At 43.4% G+C, this 16,318-nt stretch overlaps 1 protein-coding gene across 1 annotated transcript in view; it reads right to left on the reverse strand.

The window, feature by feature from the left end:
- Nucleotides 1–4,689, reverse strand: part of NECAB1 (N-terminal EF-hand calcium binding protein 1) — a 67,262-nt gene extending 62,573 nt beyond the window's left edge. The window contains exon 1 of the mRNA XM_075743750.1: nucleotides 4,578–4,689. Coding sequence (XP_075599865.1) covers nucleotides 4,578–4,619 — 42 coding nt within the window. The 5' untranslated portion in view covers nucleotides 4,620–4,689. The remainder of the gene's footprint in view (nucleotides 1–4,577) is intronic.
- Nucleotides 4,690–16,318: the final 11,629 nt, after the last annotated feature.

Here is a 16,318-nt window from a genome sequence, read left to right on the forward strand (position 1 = left end):
TTCTAGTTGGTGCATGGCTTATAAGGATGGTGTTTAGGCACAAGACCTGCGCCCATATGGCTACCATGATACTGGATTTGGGGTTGAGAGAAGTGGTTTAAAGGAGAGAGCAAGGATGATGGCTGGGAGGATGCACTGAGCGTCTGAGATGGTGAGGAAGGCTCAGGGTTTGTGTGGGTGGAAGAAGCAAAGGGATAAGTCGGGAGAGGAATTGGGTGACATGAAGGGATCAGACTGGGTGTAGGAGGCAGTGAGATCAGATGTGTGGGAGCAAATTTGAGGACTGCTCTGACAGCAAGTAGAAACCAGATACAGAGGAAAGGGGAGAGGGAAAGCATAGAGGTTTATAATCTGGGAAGGCAAGGGCAGCACGAGGGTGCCTGCTGTAGAACCTTTCCTGCAATACTTCTGCCACGAAAACTGTACGTGACCCCAGCTTACCCTCACGGTGTGCAGGTCTACCTTTTCTCCCCACTGTAAATGGCACCTGCTGAGAGAAGCTATTTAGATATGCAGGCAAGAGTCCGTAACTCCTTTTGCAAAGCCTGAGAAGAGGATCCTGGGGGGTGCATCCCGTGGGGAGACGTGGCAGAGCCTTCCAGGCCCAGCCCTTCCATCGGCGAAGGGGACACAGCACCAACCCATGCAGGACTGTATGCAGGTGCACTGGCCCTGTCTTACTGCTGGTGAGAGGCCGGCATGCCCACCTGTCCCTGCCGGAGTCCCACGACAGGTACCACCACATTAGTCACACTTTGGACAAGGGATCAGAGATAGGGAGTAGAAGCAACAGAGGGGGTCTCCTCCAGTTTCTTTGCTCCCTGCTCTCCAGATGAGGTGGTTTTGCTGTGGCATGGGTCACCACGTGACACTTCAGATACGTGCAATTGCTATCCATTGTCACCCCGCTACGTTTCTGGACATAGTCCCCATTGCCACCTTGGCCTGAACTGCAACTGGAGTCATCAGGCAATGCCATAACAAGTTTAGGCAAGGGAAGAAAGCAAATCTTCCGAATATAGTTTCTATTGCTGCTATGAATATCAGTAAAGAGTTTCAAAATGGGCACATATATTTTTGAGAGCTGACAGCAATGGAAACGTTCTCCGGTTTGGTAAACTGCTAGAAGTAGTTAAACAGCTTCACCAGCACATGCTGTAACTGCTCTGCCCCTAGAGCTAAATGAGAAACCCAAGGATCCAGGTGCCCAGCTCTGTCAGAGCATTTTTGTGACTGTATCCTGTAGAGTAGGGTTGGAGGGGAACTAATAGAATTGTGACCCACATCCAGGACTTCACTGATGGTCTCTAAGCTGAACTTCTCATTGGACCAAGTTTACAGCACCTAAAGTATGAAATGAACTCAGTAAGATGACATCTTTCCCCCCTATATATCAAAAAAAATTCATATATTGCAACTCAATTTTCAGTTTGAGGATTGGAAACTTTAGGGGTTTTAAATTTTTACTCTTAAACTGGAAATTTTCTCCTAACAAGAACTAAAGACTAAATGCAGAGCAAAGGAAAGATCATTAAAAGCATTATTAGAATAAAATAAAAACAGCCCTTTACAGGTAAAATACAGTTTTAGATTCGTTGCAGGTTTGGCTGGATTTTTCAGGGAACTGTTGTTGGTCTTTCTCCTATCTCACTGGCAAGCAGCCTTGTTTCCTTCTTGTGTCACCTGAAGGAAAGTCAGTCTGCTTGTCAAGGTACCCCCCTCCATGCTGCCTGCAGGACTTGGCGCTGCTCTGGAGTTAGTAACTCTGTGTTAACAGATGGCAAAGCCAGCGTGGTGAAAGGTTTTGCAGATTTTCAGCTGGAAGTGGAGAGATTTGTGAAATACAGGGAGGGTGGAGGAACACGACGCCCTGGGATCTAATGGCGTCCTTCTGCCCAGTTACACCCAATAAAAGGGAACAGCGGGTACCCCCAAGCAGATGCACACCAAAGGGGCCAGCGCCGAAACCCTGCTCCTCACCTCGCGGGTGCCTGGGCTGAGCTGCACGCCGTGGGCATGTGCACAAGCAGGTCTGATGGGACAGAGCAAGGTGTGCTTCAGCGAGGTGATAAATATGCCCAGCACGGACCCAAGCAATATGAACAGGTGACCAATGATTTGTGCCATGAGTAACAAAGGCCCATGCAGAGCCACGCTGGTGTTACAGCCACACCAGGTGACGCAGCCCACACCTTCTGCAAGACTTCTATGCGAGCAAGAGCGCTGGATGCTCAGGCTTGGCTTATGGATGTATGTATAGGACTGAGACAGCTGTAGTAGCGGATTTTCAATCAACTAGAAGTGTCCCACAAACATGGGTCAAGGGTGGCAAAAGTTTCTGTATAAGTAATTTTTCTTTTTTTTCTTTTTAAATTAATTTTAATGTATTTATTAATTTATTACTTAGGATTTAATTCTTTGATTAATTAATTAAAAAACCCCACGTACCTTAAGGAAATATTAGGCTCCTTTGGACACCCGATAGGGACTTTGACACAAAACCAAGGAGGAGGTTACATTAGAAATGAGGTCTCACTCTCATTAGGTCTCTGTCTACCTCCTTCCTGGTGGGACCAGGACCTCAGTGCCTGCCCTTTCTGCACAGCCTTGCAGCCAGTCTCTTGCTGCCTGGTCTAATTTACAGTTAAGCGTTTATACAGGTGGAGGTACTTCACTGAGGGCTAATCACAGAGCTGCACACCCCCAAGGACATGAGGGTGCTCTCACAGGAGGAAAAGCCCCCAGGGTCCAATCCCTGCTTTGAAGCAGGCAGAGACTAGGTTTGAACGTAAGGTTTTCCACTAGATGTAAGAGTAGAAGTACAGCAGCAGCCTCCCTCCCTCCTCTTCACTAGATTTGTGAAAGGCATCTGCTTTTCTATAAATATGAGCCTGACACTGGTTTAAGAAATTGCTGAAAATTAAACAAATATATTTTCATTTGAATTATTTTTTTCTACTTTGGGTGAAATCAAAAGTTTTCAGTTTATCAGATATTCTGACCATGTACAGTTTCCGAAACCAGTGTGCTGAGTTAAACTGGGGAGTTGGCTACAATGTTTTTTACCTCTTTCCTGGCAACTTAGGTTTCTCTTCTGTCTTTAATGTATGTCTGTAATTCTCCTGTTCCTCTTACAAGTAGTATTTATAAGACCAAAAAAAGCCGCATTTTCATTATACACTTGAATTAAAATAATCATTGTCAACAAAAAGTTGAATTTAAATGATTTCTCATGGAGGCTAGAGAAATCAGGAGATGAGCAGATTGGGGGCTGCTTGAAATAATTTAGGGAAAAGGTTGGGGAAGTTAATGTGGGCACATTAGAGAAAACATCTAGCTAAAGGATCCTTCAATACAGAACATGTCGTTTCCAGCTGATACTGTGGACTAACCCAGATATAAGAGGTGGTCTGAAGTAGATCAGAGTTGGTCTGAAGATTTGTACGTCTCATTAAGGACAGGGGATACTTTGGAGATCTTTGGGTGGGAGTTTGCCTTTTATCAGGACTTGCCTTGGACCAAAGAAATGCTCTGTGCTGGGCAAGTTATACAAAAAACTTTACAGCTGCATCTTGTGAGATGCTGGCCCCTTGGTTATGGTCTAGCACAGCACCCCTGAGGGGTAGGATGGCCAGGTGCACAGGAGGGCACCGTGCCAGGCTCCCCCTCAAAGAGCTGAAGGGATCAGGGTTGCTCTGCACATCAACCCTGGGCACCTCAAATCCATCAGGGTCTAATGGCATGGGAGGGAGCCTGCACACTTTGGGAAAAAACTTCTGCAGGGTGAGAAACTCTTCAGTGAAAAGCCTGGAAAAAATAAAATAATAAAAATCCAAGCAACGCCTTTTGAAAAGTGACAGCGTTTTCACTCAGCACCTTTCCTAACCATTCCCAACTGCTAACCTGCTCTCCTCATACATGCACATCATTGGAAGCAAACTTGTTCCCCTCATTATCATTTTAAATGGTAAAAATATGTAAAAATTGGGAAGAGGAAGGGGAAGGGAAGGGGGAAGGTAAGGGGGAAGGGAAAGGGAAGAGAGGAGGGAAGAAAGAAGCGAAAAGGAAGGGGAAGGGAAAAGGGAAGGGGAAAGGGAATCATAGAATCATAGAATGGTTTGGGTTGGAAGGGACCTCAAAGATCACCCAGTTCCAACCCCCCTGCTGCAGGCAGGGACACCCTCCACTAGACCAGGTTGCCCAAAGCTTCATCCAACCTGGCCTTGAACACTTCCAGGGACGGGGCATCCACATGGGAAAGGGAAAGGGAAAGGGAAGGGGAAAAGGAAAAGGAAAGGGAAAAGGAAAGACCCACAGCCTCACTGAGCTTCACCCCCTTCCACTCCAGGGACGAAATCACGGCTCCAGAAAAAAAAAAAAAAAGAAAAAGAAAAGAAAAAAAAAGAAATAAAAGAAGAAGAAAAAGAAAAAAGAAAAGGAAAAAAGAAAAAAGAAAAAAAGGAAAAAAAAGAGAGAAAAAGGCAAAACAGAAAAAAATACACCCCCCACCCCCAACCGCTTGCAATTGCTGCCTGTGCTGGTGGGAGACGTTCATGTCAAGGATGCCGCGTACTCACATCGCGGAAGATGCGCAGCCCCGCTCCCAGCTCCGCCGCCATCCGCCCGCCGCAGCCGCCGACACCGCCCGGAGCGGCGGAGAAGCCGGGGGGTGGTGGCGGGGCTGGGGCGGGGGAGCGGACCGCCCGCCCCCCCCCCCCCCCCCCCCCGGCCCCGTCGCCTCCCCCCGGCCCCCGGGGATGGTTGCTTTGCCTGGGGGGGCCGATCCGCACGCCCCGCCTCGCCTGTTGCTGAAAAACCACCCCAAAAGATGCTGGAGAAGAGGCTGCTAATTGCTTCTTCTCACCCGCGAGGGTACGGGGAGGAGTTTGTCCCATTCCGCTCTGCAGCCGCCTCGCTGCATCTTTAAAGTGTGTTCGTGGCTAGACTTGCTTTCTCTCCGTGAGAGAAACTTGGGTCTTGCAGCCAGTCTTTGTCAGGTCAGGTTTTCATCATCGTTTTGGCTGGTTTCCCCTTCAACACGGCCACTCGGGGGAGATCTTCCCCGAACCGCCAGACCCCAGGCTGAACCCGCTTCGAAGCCTCGGCAGTGCGGGGGGCTGACGGGCCGTAACTGTACTCTCACATGGCTGATGCAGACAGCACGATAAGCTGCTGCGCTCTGCAAAAGCGCTCAGGCTTGAAAAGAAGCTCCTTGAATATAATGTACCCCTCAAAGCGGCCTGGCCAAAAATCAGGGGCTGCGGGGACCTGGGAGTGCTGGTGTTTCTGGAGGGGAGCAAGCGGGGAGAGCGGGCTCTGAGGGGTGAGGGCGGGTGAGGAGGGTGATGTCGGGGTGAGGGGGAGAGCAGTTCTGAGGGAAATCCCCCCCCCCCCCCCGTGTTATACATGCCAAGGGGTTATTCATGGCCATGGCATAACGGGGGCTTTGTGCTCCCACCGCGCACCACCATTGAATGGCATTGCAATTATACATGGCATATTACAGTAATATATATTATACATTATGTACCATATTATTATATATTACCGCAGATGATATTATGCTTCATAACAAATGTTAGAGTGAAGATTTTACTTTAAAACACCTTCCTGTATGAAAAGCCTCAGCCGTGGTGTGACTTGCTGTGTGGGGGTCCTCCTGCTTCTTCCACCTCCCTTTCCACGTTTCAAAAGAAAACCTGAGAGAGAGAGAACTGTCCAAAAGGAAAGACAAGGCATTTCACAGGGTGAGAAATTTTTATCTCACTTCCTAAAGATGGCTTGAAAAAGAGATGGAAAAAATCATTTCAGGCTATTTTTGCTTTTTAATAATACTGAAAGGCTTTTATTTAATCTGATTGTTATGATGGAAGTATGGAAATCTATTTCTTTCCAGAGAGAGAAAAGAAGAAAAAAGTCCAAAGGTTGTCGCAAAAGTCAGGACGGTGAGTGGAGATAAGCAAAAGCTTCTTTAGACTGTAGAGGGACTTTTTTTTCTTAACTGTTATAACAACAACAACAACAATAATAATTTACATATTTAACTTTACTGACCAATTACTGTGTCAGATTGAAAACACTTTTTTTGAAGAACCAGTATCTTTCCCTTTGGATTCACTGTGACATTCACTGTGAATATTTTGTCTACAGAAATCTTCCTTTAAAAACATTAAGAAAAAAATTGTGTAATCCTGATATTTTTAGGGCAAAAATTAAAATGTAAGAAGCAAAACCAACTCATAGGCCTTTTATTATATTAGGAAGCATTATTTCCATTATTAAACTTATTTACAAGTCACCTTTGCATGACATAGAAATGGGAAAGTACTCTTTAAGTGATCATTTTCAGAGACTAGTTTGCAGGTTCAGATGAGCAAACAAATCTGTGAGTAGAGAATATGAGTGTAACTTACTGGTGATACTTTTTTATACCACTTTAAAATTAACTAAGATAATATCTCAATTTTAACAATACAAGCAGGGTGAAAGCTCTGAATATTTCCCTCTGTCTCTGAGCAAGAGGCTGCGAGGCGGAGGAGAGGCGATCACGGCTGCATGGTTCCCTGTGATGTGGGAGTACAGGTATGGTACTTGCTGCCTTCATGAGAAGATGATGGCTTTGTGAAATACCCAGAGGTCAGCACTCAGTGACGCGCTCACTTCTGCAGCCACAGACCTGTGCTGCTCATCATCTATTACAAGAAATAAAGTTGTTCCATGTGTGGATGAAGGTAAAGCTGAAAACTGCCTGCTCTTTTTCTTGCCGTGTTGTCACATCATTAAACTTCTATTTAGAAACTAGCCTACTGTACCAACATCTTCGCTCATGTGAAATGAAGTGGTCAGCCAGTATTTAATGATTTTGCCCTTTTATCTGGGAAAAACAAGCAAATGAAAACTGTCAGCAACAGCTACCTTACACTTACTGTGCCGTGGGCTGTGCAACAAGAGCCATCAGTGCTCAGACAGATAGACAGCAAAGCTTCCTTTCTACTGAGGAAATGCAAGATGCCTAACTGTCTAATCAAATTTCTAAATCACTCCATGCTGGTTAGCTATGTGTGTTGCCTCTAAATGACAGGATAAGCACTATATAATGCATATGTCAAAATACAGCCCTTCCAGCAGGACAGCTTGCACGCTCGGGTACCTCACGGGTCTGTAGTGAAAAGTACTATTTGCCCTTGGCTAAGGAAAAGGATCTGCTTTATGGTCCTTTTTTGCCCACAGGAGTGGATTGGTACCTATCAAAAGAGTTGAGTTAGCATAAGAAGATATCTCTTCAGCTCTCAGAACATGTAGTTTTGTCTCAATTTGAACATCTGGTCTGGTGCTCGGTAGGCCAACCCCAAAACATCCTCCAGTTTGAGTACTAAAGCGCTGCCCCCTGTAATAGATCCCTTGTGACTTTTCTTGATTGCAAGCTGTAACAACAGAGAAATTTCAGGGTTAGCATGTGTGTGGCCATGGCTTGCTTTACAAGCAGTAACGGAGGACGCTAGAGGCCAACTTTCTTTTCCTTTTGTGTCTTGCACATGGACTAGTCTGACCCAAATAAGGAGCCAGTATCTTTGCAGCTCTGTGTTTCTATCAATGGGATCGTGAGGATGGTAAAGTGAATCCCCTTCCATATGGTATCTGCACCAGTGCCAGCAAGGATAGATGTACTAAAACCCAAAAGGAGTGATGGTGTGCCTGGAAAAGCGTTAGGTCAACCACCCACACGGGGAGTACGTGGCTACGTCTAGTTCATGGGATGAAAACCACCTCAAAGTTCCAGCTCTGGGAGCTCACTTCACCCTCATCCTGATCCCTCCTGGGGCAAGACCTGATTCTGTTCCCAAGCCCCTTGCTCCCCTCCGTCTTCCCCTCCACTCTGGTGGAAAGGAAACCCAGACATAGGTTGCACTGGAGACACAGTCTGCTCCAATGGCCATCCAGCACAGACAACGGGGATGTGGGATGTACACCAGCAGGTGAACCTGGACACAGCCTGCGTGTATTGGAGGTCTTTTCTTAATCACCAGGAAAAGAAACGTAAGGAAAAGCCATAATTACACATGAGGAATTCCGGGAGATGCTGGTTGCCGTGTTGGTAAGAGCTCCTGCAGGAGGAAACCACACAGCTTGCATTAGAACATGATCTTGTTCTTTTTGTTTATTTGCGTGCTCTTCCTTTAAATATTTGGGAAAAATCACTGAAGACCTACTTGTTCAATCCAGTTTTCATGTATGTTCCCAAGCCTAATTTTTCTTAATAGTTTGGTGCCTTTGACATACTCTTCCCCCCGGGTGGGACATGCTAGGCCTGGGATCTCAGTCAGACTTTAGACCAGCAGCTATGAACCTCAGTCTCTCTTTACCAGCCTCCTTTCTGTCTGTAGGAGACACATGACACTCCAGGGATGGAAAAGTATCATTATAAAGATAAACATAGTAAAGATGGAACAGTTCTGGGTCAGTAATGCACAGTGGTGCATGACAAGTGCCTAAGCAAGTAAACTATATGCACGTCACTGTACATGGAATATCGGTTGTTCCCTGCAAGATATAACACACTTTTTTTTTTTTTTACATGATCTTTCATGTAGAGCCAGGCAGTTTTGTGGATTTTAGGACAACTTTTTAGGGACCTATGAAATGCAGAAGATGTGTGATGATAATTAATATACCGCATAGACTCTCCTGTGCACATTCTGTTTATGACCAGCCCTGCAGGAACATTTGGAAGCAAGCAATGTAATAAAAATGACTGTAATGGGGCATCCAGCAGAGACTATGTCTCATGTTGAGAAAAAGCCTGCTGTGTGGCTGGATGGCTAAATCAGATATTTACTTATAAGATCTAAGAAAAGGAACAAAGAAAAAGATCAAAAACATGACAGAGAATCAGAAGCATAGCAACACAACAGCACAGTAAAAGAGAAGAATTTTCATTTTTGTATTTGCAACGTTCCCAGAAAAAAAGGAAGAAGGAAACCACTATCGTTAGTCTGCAGCTAAAAATAATTTTATATTTAATCCAAACCCAAAGAGGTCCAGTTCACAGTACCAGTCAGACTCAGATATAAGCAATGGTCCTGAGGAGTCCATACACCCCAGCTCCTTCCCCTTCAGAAGGGGGATCATGAGGTTGTTTGTACTGCAAAGCCTTAGTGGCTAATTATTTCTCAATCCTGGGAGGACAGTTTTCCATACAGCTGAAGAAGGGAGTGAGGTTCCACCAAAGGGCTAAGTCCAGTCTTTAGGGTCCTGGTCTAGCCTGGCTCTGAAGAGGCCATTGACTACAGAGTAATTTTAGGAGCCTGGTTAATTTATTCAAGTGCTTGAGGCTTGTTGGGGTGTGTAAATAATTACTGTTTCCTTCTTCTTCCGTGCCTATGTACCCTCCCACCAATGCTAACCCATGAGTTCTGAATTCAAAAGTGTTTGAGCACTGCCACTGAGAAAAAGGCCGAAGGCTTTCTGCCTCACAGCTGGGCCAGAAGTAAGCACCTATATACATGTAATAGCACAGCAATCTGGGAGAGTGTCTGAGACCTATGACATGGAGTCATGGTTTTGGGCTTTGGCAAAGCTTTGGTGCCTAAGCTCTGCTTAAGGTGCCCAAATACTTTCCTAGGTGCAGGTCATCATCCTTCATATGCAACAGGGTTTTAGTTACGTGAATCCAATAACAGGGTCATGGATCCGAGAAGAGTATTTCAAATTCATTTCTATAGCTGGAATTGAGAAAATTTGAAATTTTTTTAGAAAAATTGTATTAATCCAATGGTTTTGCGAAATGAAGAATTTTCTCTCTACCTGTCCCAGGCTGTCACTGCTCCTGAGGTACACATTCCCCGTGAAGTCATACCTGATGTGACAATGACAGCTTTCTTCTTTGCTTTTCAGCTTGAAAACCCCCGGCAGTTGTTGGAATTCTGCTGTCAGAAATGGCCACCTGGCTTATTCCAGCTCAGTGATTTCATCACTTACGGCCATGCTGAGAGCTCAGAGGCTGTGGGCAACCCCTGAGGTGGGCAATGCTCACAGCCTGGTGGCACATCTACCAGTACTTCTCACCTGAAGGAAAGCCAAGGGCTCTTCAAGGTCTTTTTGACTGATGTTTGTGATCATACTCGTACAAATGTAGCTGATATTCTGTTTTGCTTTCAGAGGATTTTTTTTGGGGGGCTGAATTCTTGCAGAAAAAGCAGATGTGGAATCATATTACTTCAAAAAAATCTCTAGCTACTTTAAATTGCCAGAGCATTCAGTGATGAGCACCCTGTTTGCTCCCCAGCTGTTACCATGTTCAATCCTAGGCTAAGGGGAGTAATGCAACAAAATGCAAAAAAAGGAGGGAGAGAAGTAGGATGTGATTTTCTCTGTTATTGATTTTTACCAATAATTAATACAATTAATAGGTTAATAATTAATATAATTAATAGGTGTCTACTTGAAATAAAAAAATCAGTTCTGCTAAATGACAGAACCCAAACAGAAACATTTATTTCAATCCAGAGTGCAGCTTTGGAGATTTTTCTATCCAAATGCAACTCTGTACTAGAAATTGAGATAATTTCCAATAATGAATGTCAAAGTTTCCGCCTGCTTCTGAATATTGTGCAACTTTGGAGAAATTCTACATAAAATATTCCCAGAGAAGTTCTACTTATAGGTGGGATTTGAGATTGAGAATAACAGTAATTGATTTGGACAAATGCATCCCACTGATGCTGTCTTTATCCTGGAGTCAGGCCTCTGAAGGCTGGTTCAACGCCACGATGCTAAGCCCAACCCCAAGACAAGTAGATTAAATTCCTGGCCATATTGCAGACTTTCTGTAGGCTCCTAGAGAAATAATTTAGTAGCAGTGCTCTGCCTAGGAGCCACTGGATCCATGAATTGCCTGCAAATTTGCTGAGGGTACATCCTGTCCCATCATCTTTGGGATTAATGACGATGTTATGTAGTGACTGGCCTCCAGCTGGCCTGGAGAGGCTGGGAGAGCTGGGACTGTTCAGCTGGGAGAACAGAAGGCTCGGGGGGGACCGCATCAGTGCATATAACAATACAATAGGGACAGGAAAACAAACTTCTACGGATATGCATATGATCTCAAAAATGTGGTCCCTCACTGCAATACTAACAGGGAACTGTAAACAAGACTTTATGAAGAGTGTTCTTTAGAAAGGCCACAATACACAAACTTAATCATCAAAGGATGCAATAAAACAACAGGAACTTTGTATGTGTTTCATGGAGAGGCATTTTTAGCATTGAGGGACTGATTGTACAAATCACATCAAAATAATGGGAATTGCAAGACTGCGTTTTCTACATGGGATAAGTATTGTCTCTGTGAAATTTTAAAGACTTTTTATTACCCTTTTTATTACCTAAAAAATAAACAGTTTATACTTTTTTGGTCTGTTTCTGTGCTGAGTTATACAACAAAAGAATAATTGTTTTCCTTGGTGTCAGTCTGTTGAGTTCTAGAGAGCTCCCTGAAGCAATGCTGCTGGTGTGAGTAGAGCATCTAACAGTAGGGGATTAGAAGTTGACTCCTTTCATTTCAGTTACCATGAGAGCTGTAGGAATCAATAGACATTTCTTATCTCCTTTTCTTTTTCTCCTCTTCTTCTTCCTTTTCCTTCCTTTTCTTTTCCTACAGAGCTCTAAGTGTGCATTCCTTCCCCGGGAAAGATTTTAACCTGAAGGTTCAGCCCTCGCCATCATTATGGGCTTCCTGGAACTGCATTCCGTGTTTGGAGGACTGAGCCCCGAGGTAGGTACAATATTGCAGCGGATGATAACAACAGAAGTATGGGAAGAACTAGCAGGGGAAGAACATTACGTATTCAAATCCCTCAGGTCGTTTTGACAATCATATCCATGACTATTAGTGAATGTCAGTGACTTAAATTCTTACTTACTAGGACATTCCTTATAAATATTATACCAGGCATAGCAAGAACGGTCACAGGCATTTCCCAGTTAAAATAAGGAAGACTGTCAACCTAAATTAAAAACTTGCTAATTAAAGTTTCAAATCTCATTTTTAAAAATGCAGGCTTTCATGAGTCTCCTCATTGTCCAAGTCAGAGAACAATTTGTCTGGATGAAATGTAGCAAATTTGGAAAGGCCAGTTTTTCATCTGGATGCTAATCAAGAATTCTGATTTACTACAAGAGGACCTGACTAATAAAGTTATTGTTTTCCTCCCCTTTGGATATAGATTAGATGACTAGATATAGATATTTCTGATGGACGTATATCAGTATTTAGATGAATTTATATTTAGATTTTGATTATTCTGCCATAATGGAACCTTTCCAAATTCCTGGCATTTGTGACAATTATTGACAAATATGGCAGTACATAAATGGATAGAGAGTTAATATTTTTATTCCAGACACTCCTAGAAATCTTAATCATGGATTATCATCCTGTTATGCTAGACGCTGAACAGCTGCAGGACAAATGGCAAAACTCACTGGTGAATGATGCAAATCACATCATTTTTGTTAAAAAAACACCACAACATAAACATAATGAAATTCCACGTCCCTGCATAGTCCTCAAAATATATCTGCTTCTCTTTACCACAAATCATCTCCTCTGTCATAGGGGATAATAAAAGCAAATATCCTGAAGACAATGAACTTATACAGTCCAGTTCCTTGTGATACGCTGCCAGAGTAATGATTGGGTTAACTTTCCATAATATTTCCTGCGTCATTTGGAGCAGTGAATCTGAACCCCCTAAATCTATATTGCTGACATTATTGTCTCATGGAGTGCATTAATTGCCTTGTGGACTGTACCATAAAAAGACTATTTTCAAAAGGTCATTGGTATCTGACATCTAATTAGGGATTGTTCTCAAACTCTTTTGCTATTCAAAAATTGAAAGTGGTTGCAAGTGGAATTGTCTGTAGGACAGAGAGAATTTCTTGGTGTTAAAAGAATTTTCCAGCTTAAAAAAAAAAATCACTAAAATGCTATTCTATAATCATTGTAACATTCAACTGAAAACAATCTAAAATCACAGGATTCTATTATACCTCAGACAAAATTGGTTTCCTTGTTCAAAAGTCCTTTCTGCTTTGAAATGTAAATGAAATATAAGCAGTTGATTATTGAAAATAAAAGATTTCAGAATTGTCTGTTGTTTGTAGGCTCAGAGAACACTGTTCTTCAATTAGAAATAAGAACTTTTACACCAGAATAGGGTATTTTTTGCTCCCACCATCTCTACTTGATATTAAATATCATGTTCATTTTTATTTTTAATCCGTTCATGCCAGGCTACCTTATCTGGTTCTATATAGATACTACAGTTGTGCCATCTTGTGGTCTGCACAAATCTTGTGATGTTTTGTAGCCTGGAAATTAAGCAGAAGGTGTAAGACCTTGTCATCGGCCAGAGCGAAGGCAGCACGAACCAAAGGGCACCCCGCTGAGCAATGGTCCGACCACTCTGTTAAGCAGAGGATGCTTCACAGATGGATACATGCACAAACCAAAGTTCAGGTCTGCAGGCACCTGGATTGGCGGGCAGGGAGAGCAAGGGCTGTCATTGTGGTCATGTCCAGAGGTCTTTTCACCTTCAAAATGCATGCATGTCTTACCTGGAGTCTCAATAATTCATAGCAAAACTGTATGTAAGCTTTTCTATAAGGTCCTGCATTTTTTCCAGAGCAGAGGATTTATAACCAAGCCTCTGCTATTGCGGTTCAGCTTCAGCTGTGGATCTGAATGTTGATTGAAGTTACCTATCGTGGGCTTGTTGCTCTCCTTGTTGCCATTCCTTTTGCTCCCTGTTTTTAGAGGCAGCAGCAGGTGGGTCTACAGGGGCTAGATAGATTAGATTCCAGTTTCACATAAAACTCCAGAGCAAAGAAGCATCAGCTTGCTCTGATGTAGGACTGGGCTCTTAATCCCAGTGCTAAAAACCTGTGCTTTGAGAGCAGTCTCTCCCATTGAGGGGAGAAGAGGTGGTTTTACTTTCTGCCATGCAGTTTGGTATTCTTCGGGCTTCTGTACGTCCAGCTGCAAATTAGAAATGCCTTATGGCTTCTTATGGTTTCTTTCTCCTGCTGCAGGATGGCAACATTCAAGGCGGCTCTTCCATATGCTGATTAGCTGCTGTCCAAAAATTGCATACACTTTTATTTGCCTCTACTAAGAAACAACCCTGCTCCCTAATAGTTGGGTTTTTTTCCTATTTTCCAGCCTAAGCATATTCATGGCCAGTTTATTCCCATGTCTTGCTGTGTCAGCTAAGAAGTCTTTTTCATTCCCTGAGGTTTGGTCTTGATAGCTTTACAGAGAATAATTGCTTCTTCTTTCAGCCTTGATTTTGCTAGACTAAGTTAAACTCTTTAGTGTTTCTCTCATTAAGAGAAGCTGTCAGTTCCCTCATCGTGTCTGCCTTCTCTGCAATGGTTCACATTTGCTGCTCTTTTTCAAAGCAAGAGATAAAGGTTTTATGCCACCTTCCAGAAAGAGCTCAGAAAGAAAATGACATTATATGTTTCCTCTTCTTTGCTAGAAGTACTTTCTAGGTACCTTTGCTGCTTTGAAAATAAATCCCTCATCCACCATCTCCCCAAATGACGAACTCCCAGTTTGTAGTACAAATCTCATTGTAGGTCCAAAGGCATGGTCTTACAACATATTTGATGGGATCTCATCACACTGCTGTCACTCCATGCCCTAAGGTCCTCTAGTTCCTCCTGAATGATATTGCAGTCTTCTGCTTTGTCACATCTGCAATTTCAATTAAAAATAACTTTTAAAGGTTATGAACTAAAGCTATCTTCCTGTGTTCATTATTTGCTTCCACCCAACACAGGAACCTAGTTTCTTTACCAGTTGAACGATGACCTGGCAGTGCTATCAATTGGACTGGAGTCCAGAAGGTTTGTGGTGTTTGTGTGGTCCTATGGAACTCTTCTGAAATTGTCCATGCTTGAGGAAAGTGGGAGGCATCACCATCCCTGCACTCGCTGGGTACTGAAGCCCTCGCTGGAGCAAACGTTTGCAGCCCAGGTTGAGGATTTCCCTGGGACCAAGGGAAGGGGCTTGCGACCTGGACTCCCACTGGCTGGGTGATGCAGCTCAGGGTCCAGGGTGCGTTTCATTTGTTTGCTGAGTGGCCCTGGAGCATCTGGTAAAAAAATCCCTCAGAACTCTATGGGCTTGGGGAGGAGGAAGAGTTTCTGTACTGTTACAGAAGATGACTAAACCCACCACAAATGCATGAGGAACTCTACTACTAACCTCCTTCCAGCACAGTAATTTTCCTTTCAACAGAATCAGATTGCCATCTGCCCCGTTCCAAACATCATGCACTTTTATAGTTCTTTTATGAGTTCCTTTATCATTCATGTAACAGATACGGTCCCAAGTGGCAGCACATTAAATGTTTTCCTGAAGTTCAGATAGATGAGATCCGCATTTCCTATTCAGATCTCTTAGCACATCAAAGAAGCTTAGCTTGGCATGATCTACCATTGGTAAACACATGCTGCCTTTGATCTCATTTTCTATTAACCTCTGTGAGCTAAAATTATAATAGATGTACAGTGTTTCTAATTAGGAATCAGAGTTCCCACGAGTCTCATTTTTATTTCTACTTTAATGGTTTCCTTTTGTACCCTTCACATTTGCTTATACATTCATAAGCATCAGTGTGAGTATAAATAAATATACATATCATGTTCCTGAAAAGCGGGAGATTAACAACTGGGCTTGCTGAACTCCATTAATCTACAGATCAGGTACAGCACAGGCTACAGCCTTAGGAAATGCTGTGCTCACATCTGCCGCACACTGCACCGGAGAACTAGAGACAGAAATATCACACGCAAAGAGTCTAGAACTAGGGCTCTCCTAGTAGTCTACTAGGAGCCTACTGTCTTAAATCTCAGAGATCTGTTATTTTTCTCTTCTTACCTGTTGCAATTTTGCTGTAAAAAGCATACAAAACCCAAACTGCTTTCATCTTCTGAGCAAAATGACCCAGGCTGCAGGCACGCTCTGGTCTCCTCTATGAACTCTAATCTGCCACAGGAGGAGCGCTCCTCCTTTAATTTAGATTTAATTTTTTACACTGTAGCCTAATACTGTCTAACCAAAAGCTTTAGGGAATTTTCTCTGGTTTCTCCTAATTAAAGTGCTAGAACAGCATATTTTCAGCAAACATGCAGCCTTCTGACTCTCAACCAGAGTTGGCTGAATAGAATAATAGTATTTGAATAATCTTTCCAACTCCCCACATTAAAATGTTTGCTCAGAATTAAACAAGTAAATCATCAAATATGC

This window comes from Balearica regulorum, chromosome 2 (genome assembly GCF_011004875.1).
Source record: "Balearica regulorum gibbericeps isolate bBalReg1 chromosome 2, bBalReg1.pri, whole genome shotgun sequence".
Lineage (NCBI taxonomy): Eukaryota > Metazoa > Chordata > Aves > Gruiformes > Gruidae > Balearica > Balearica regulorum.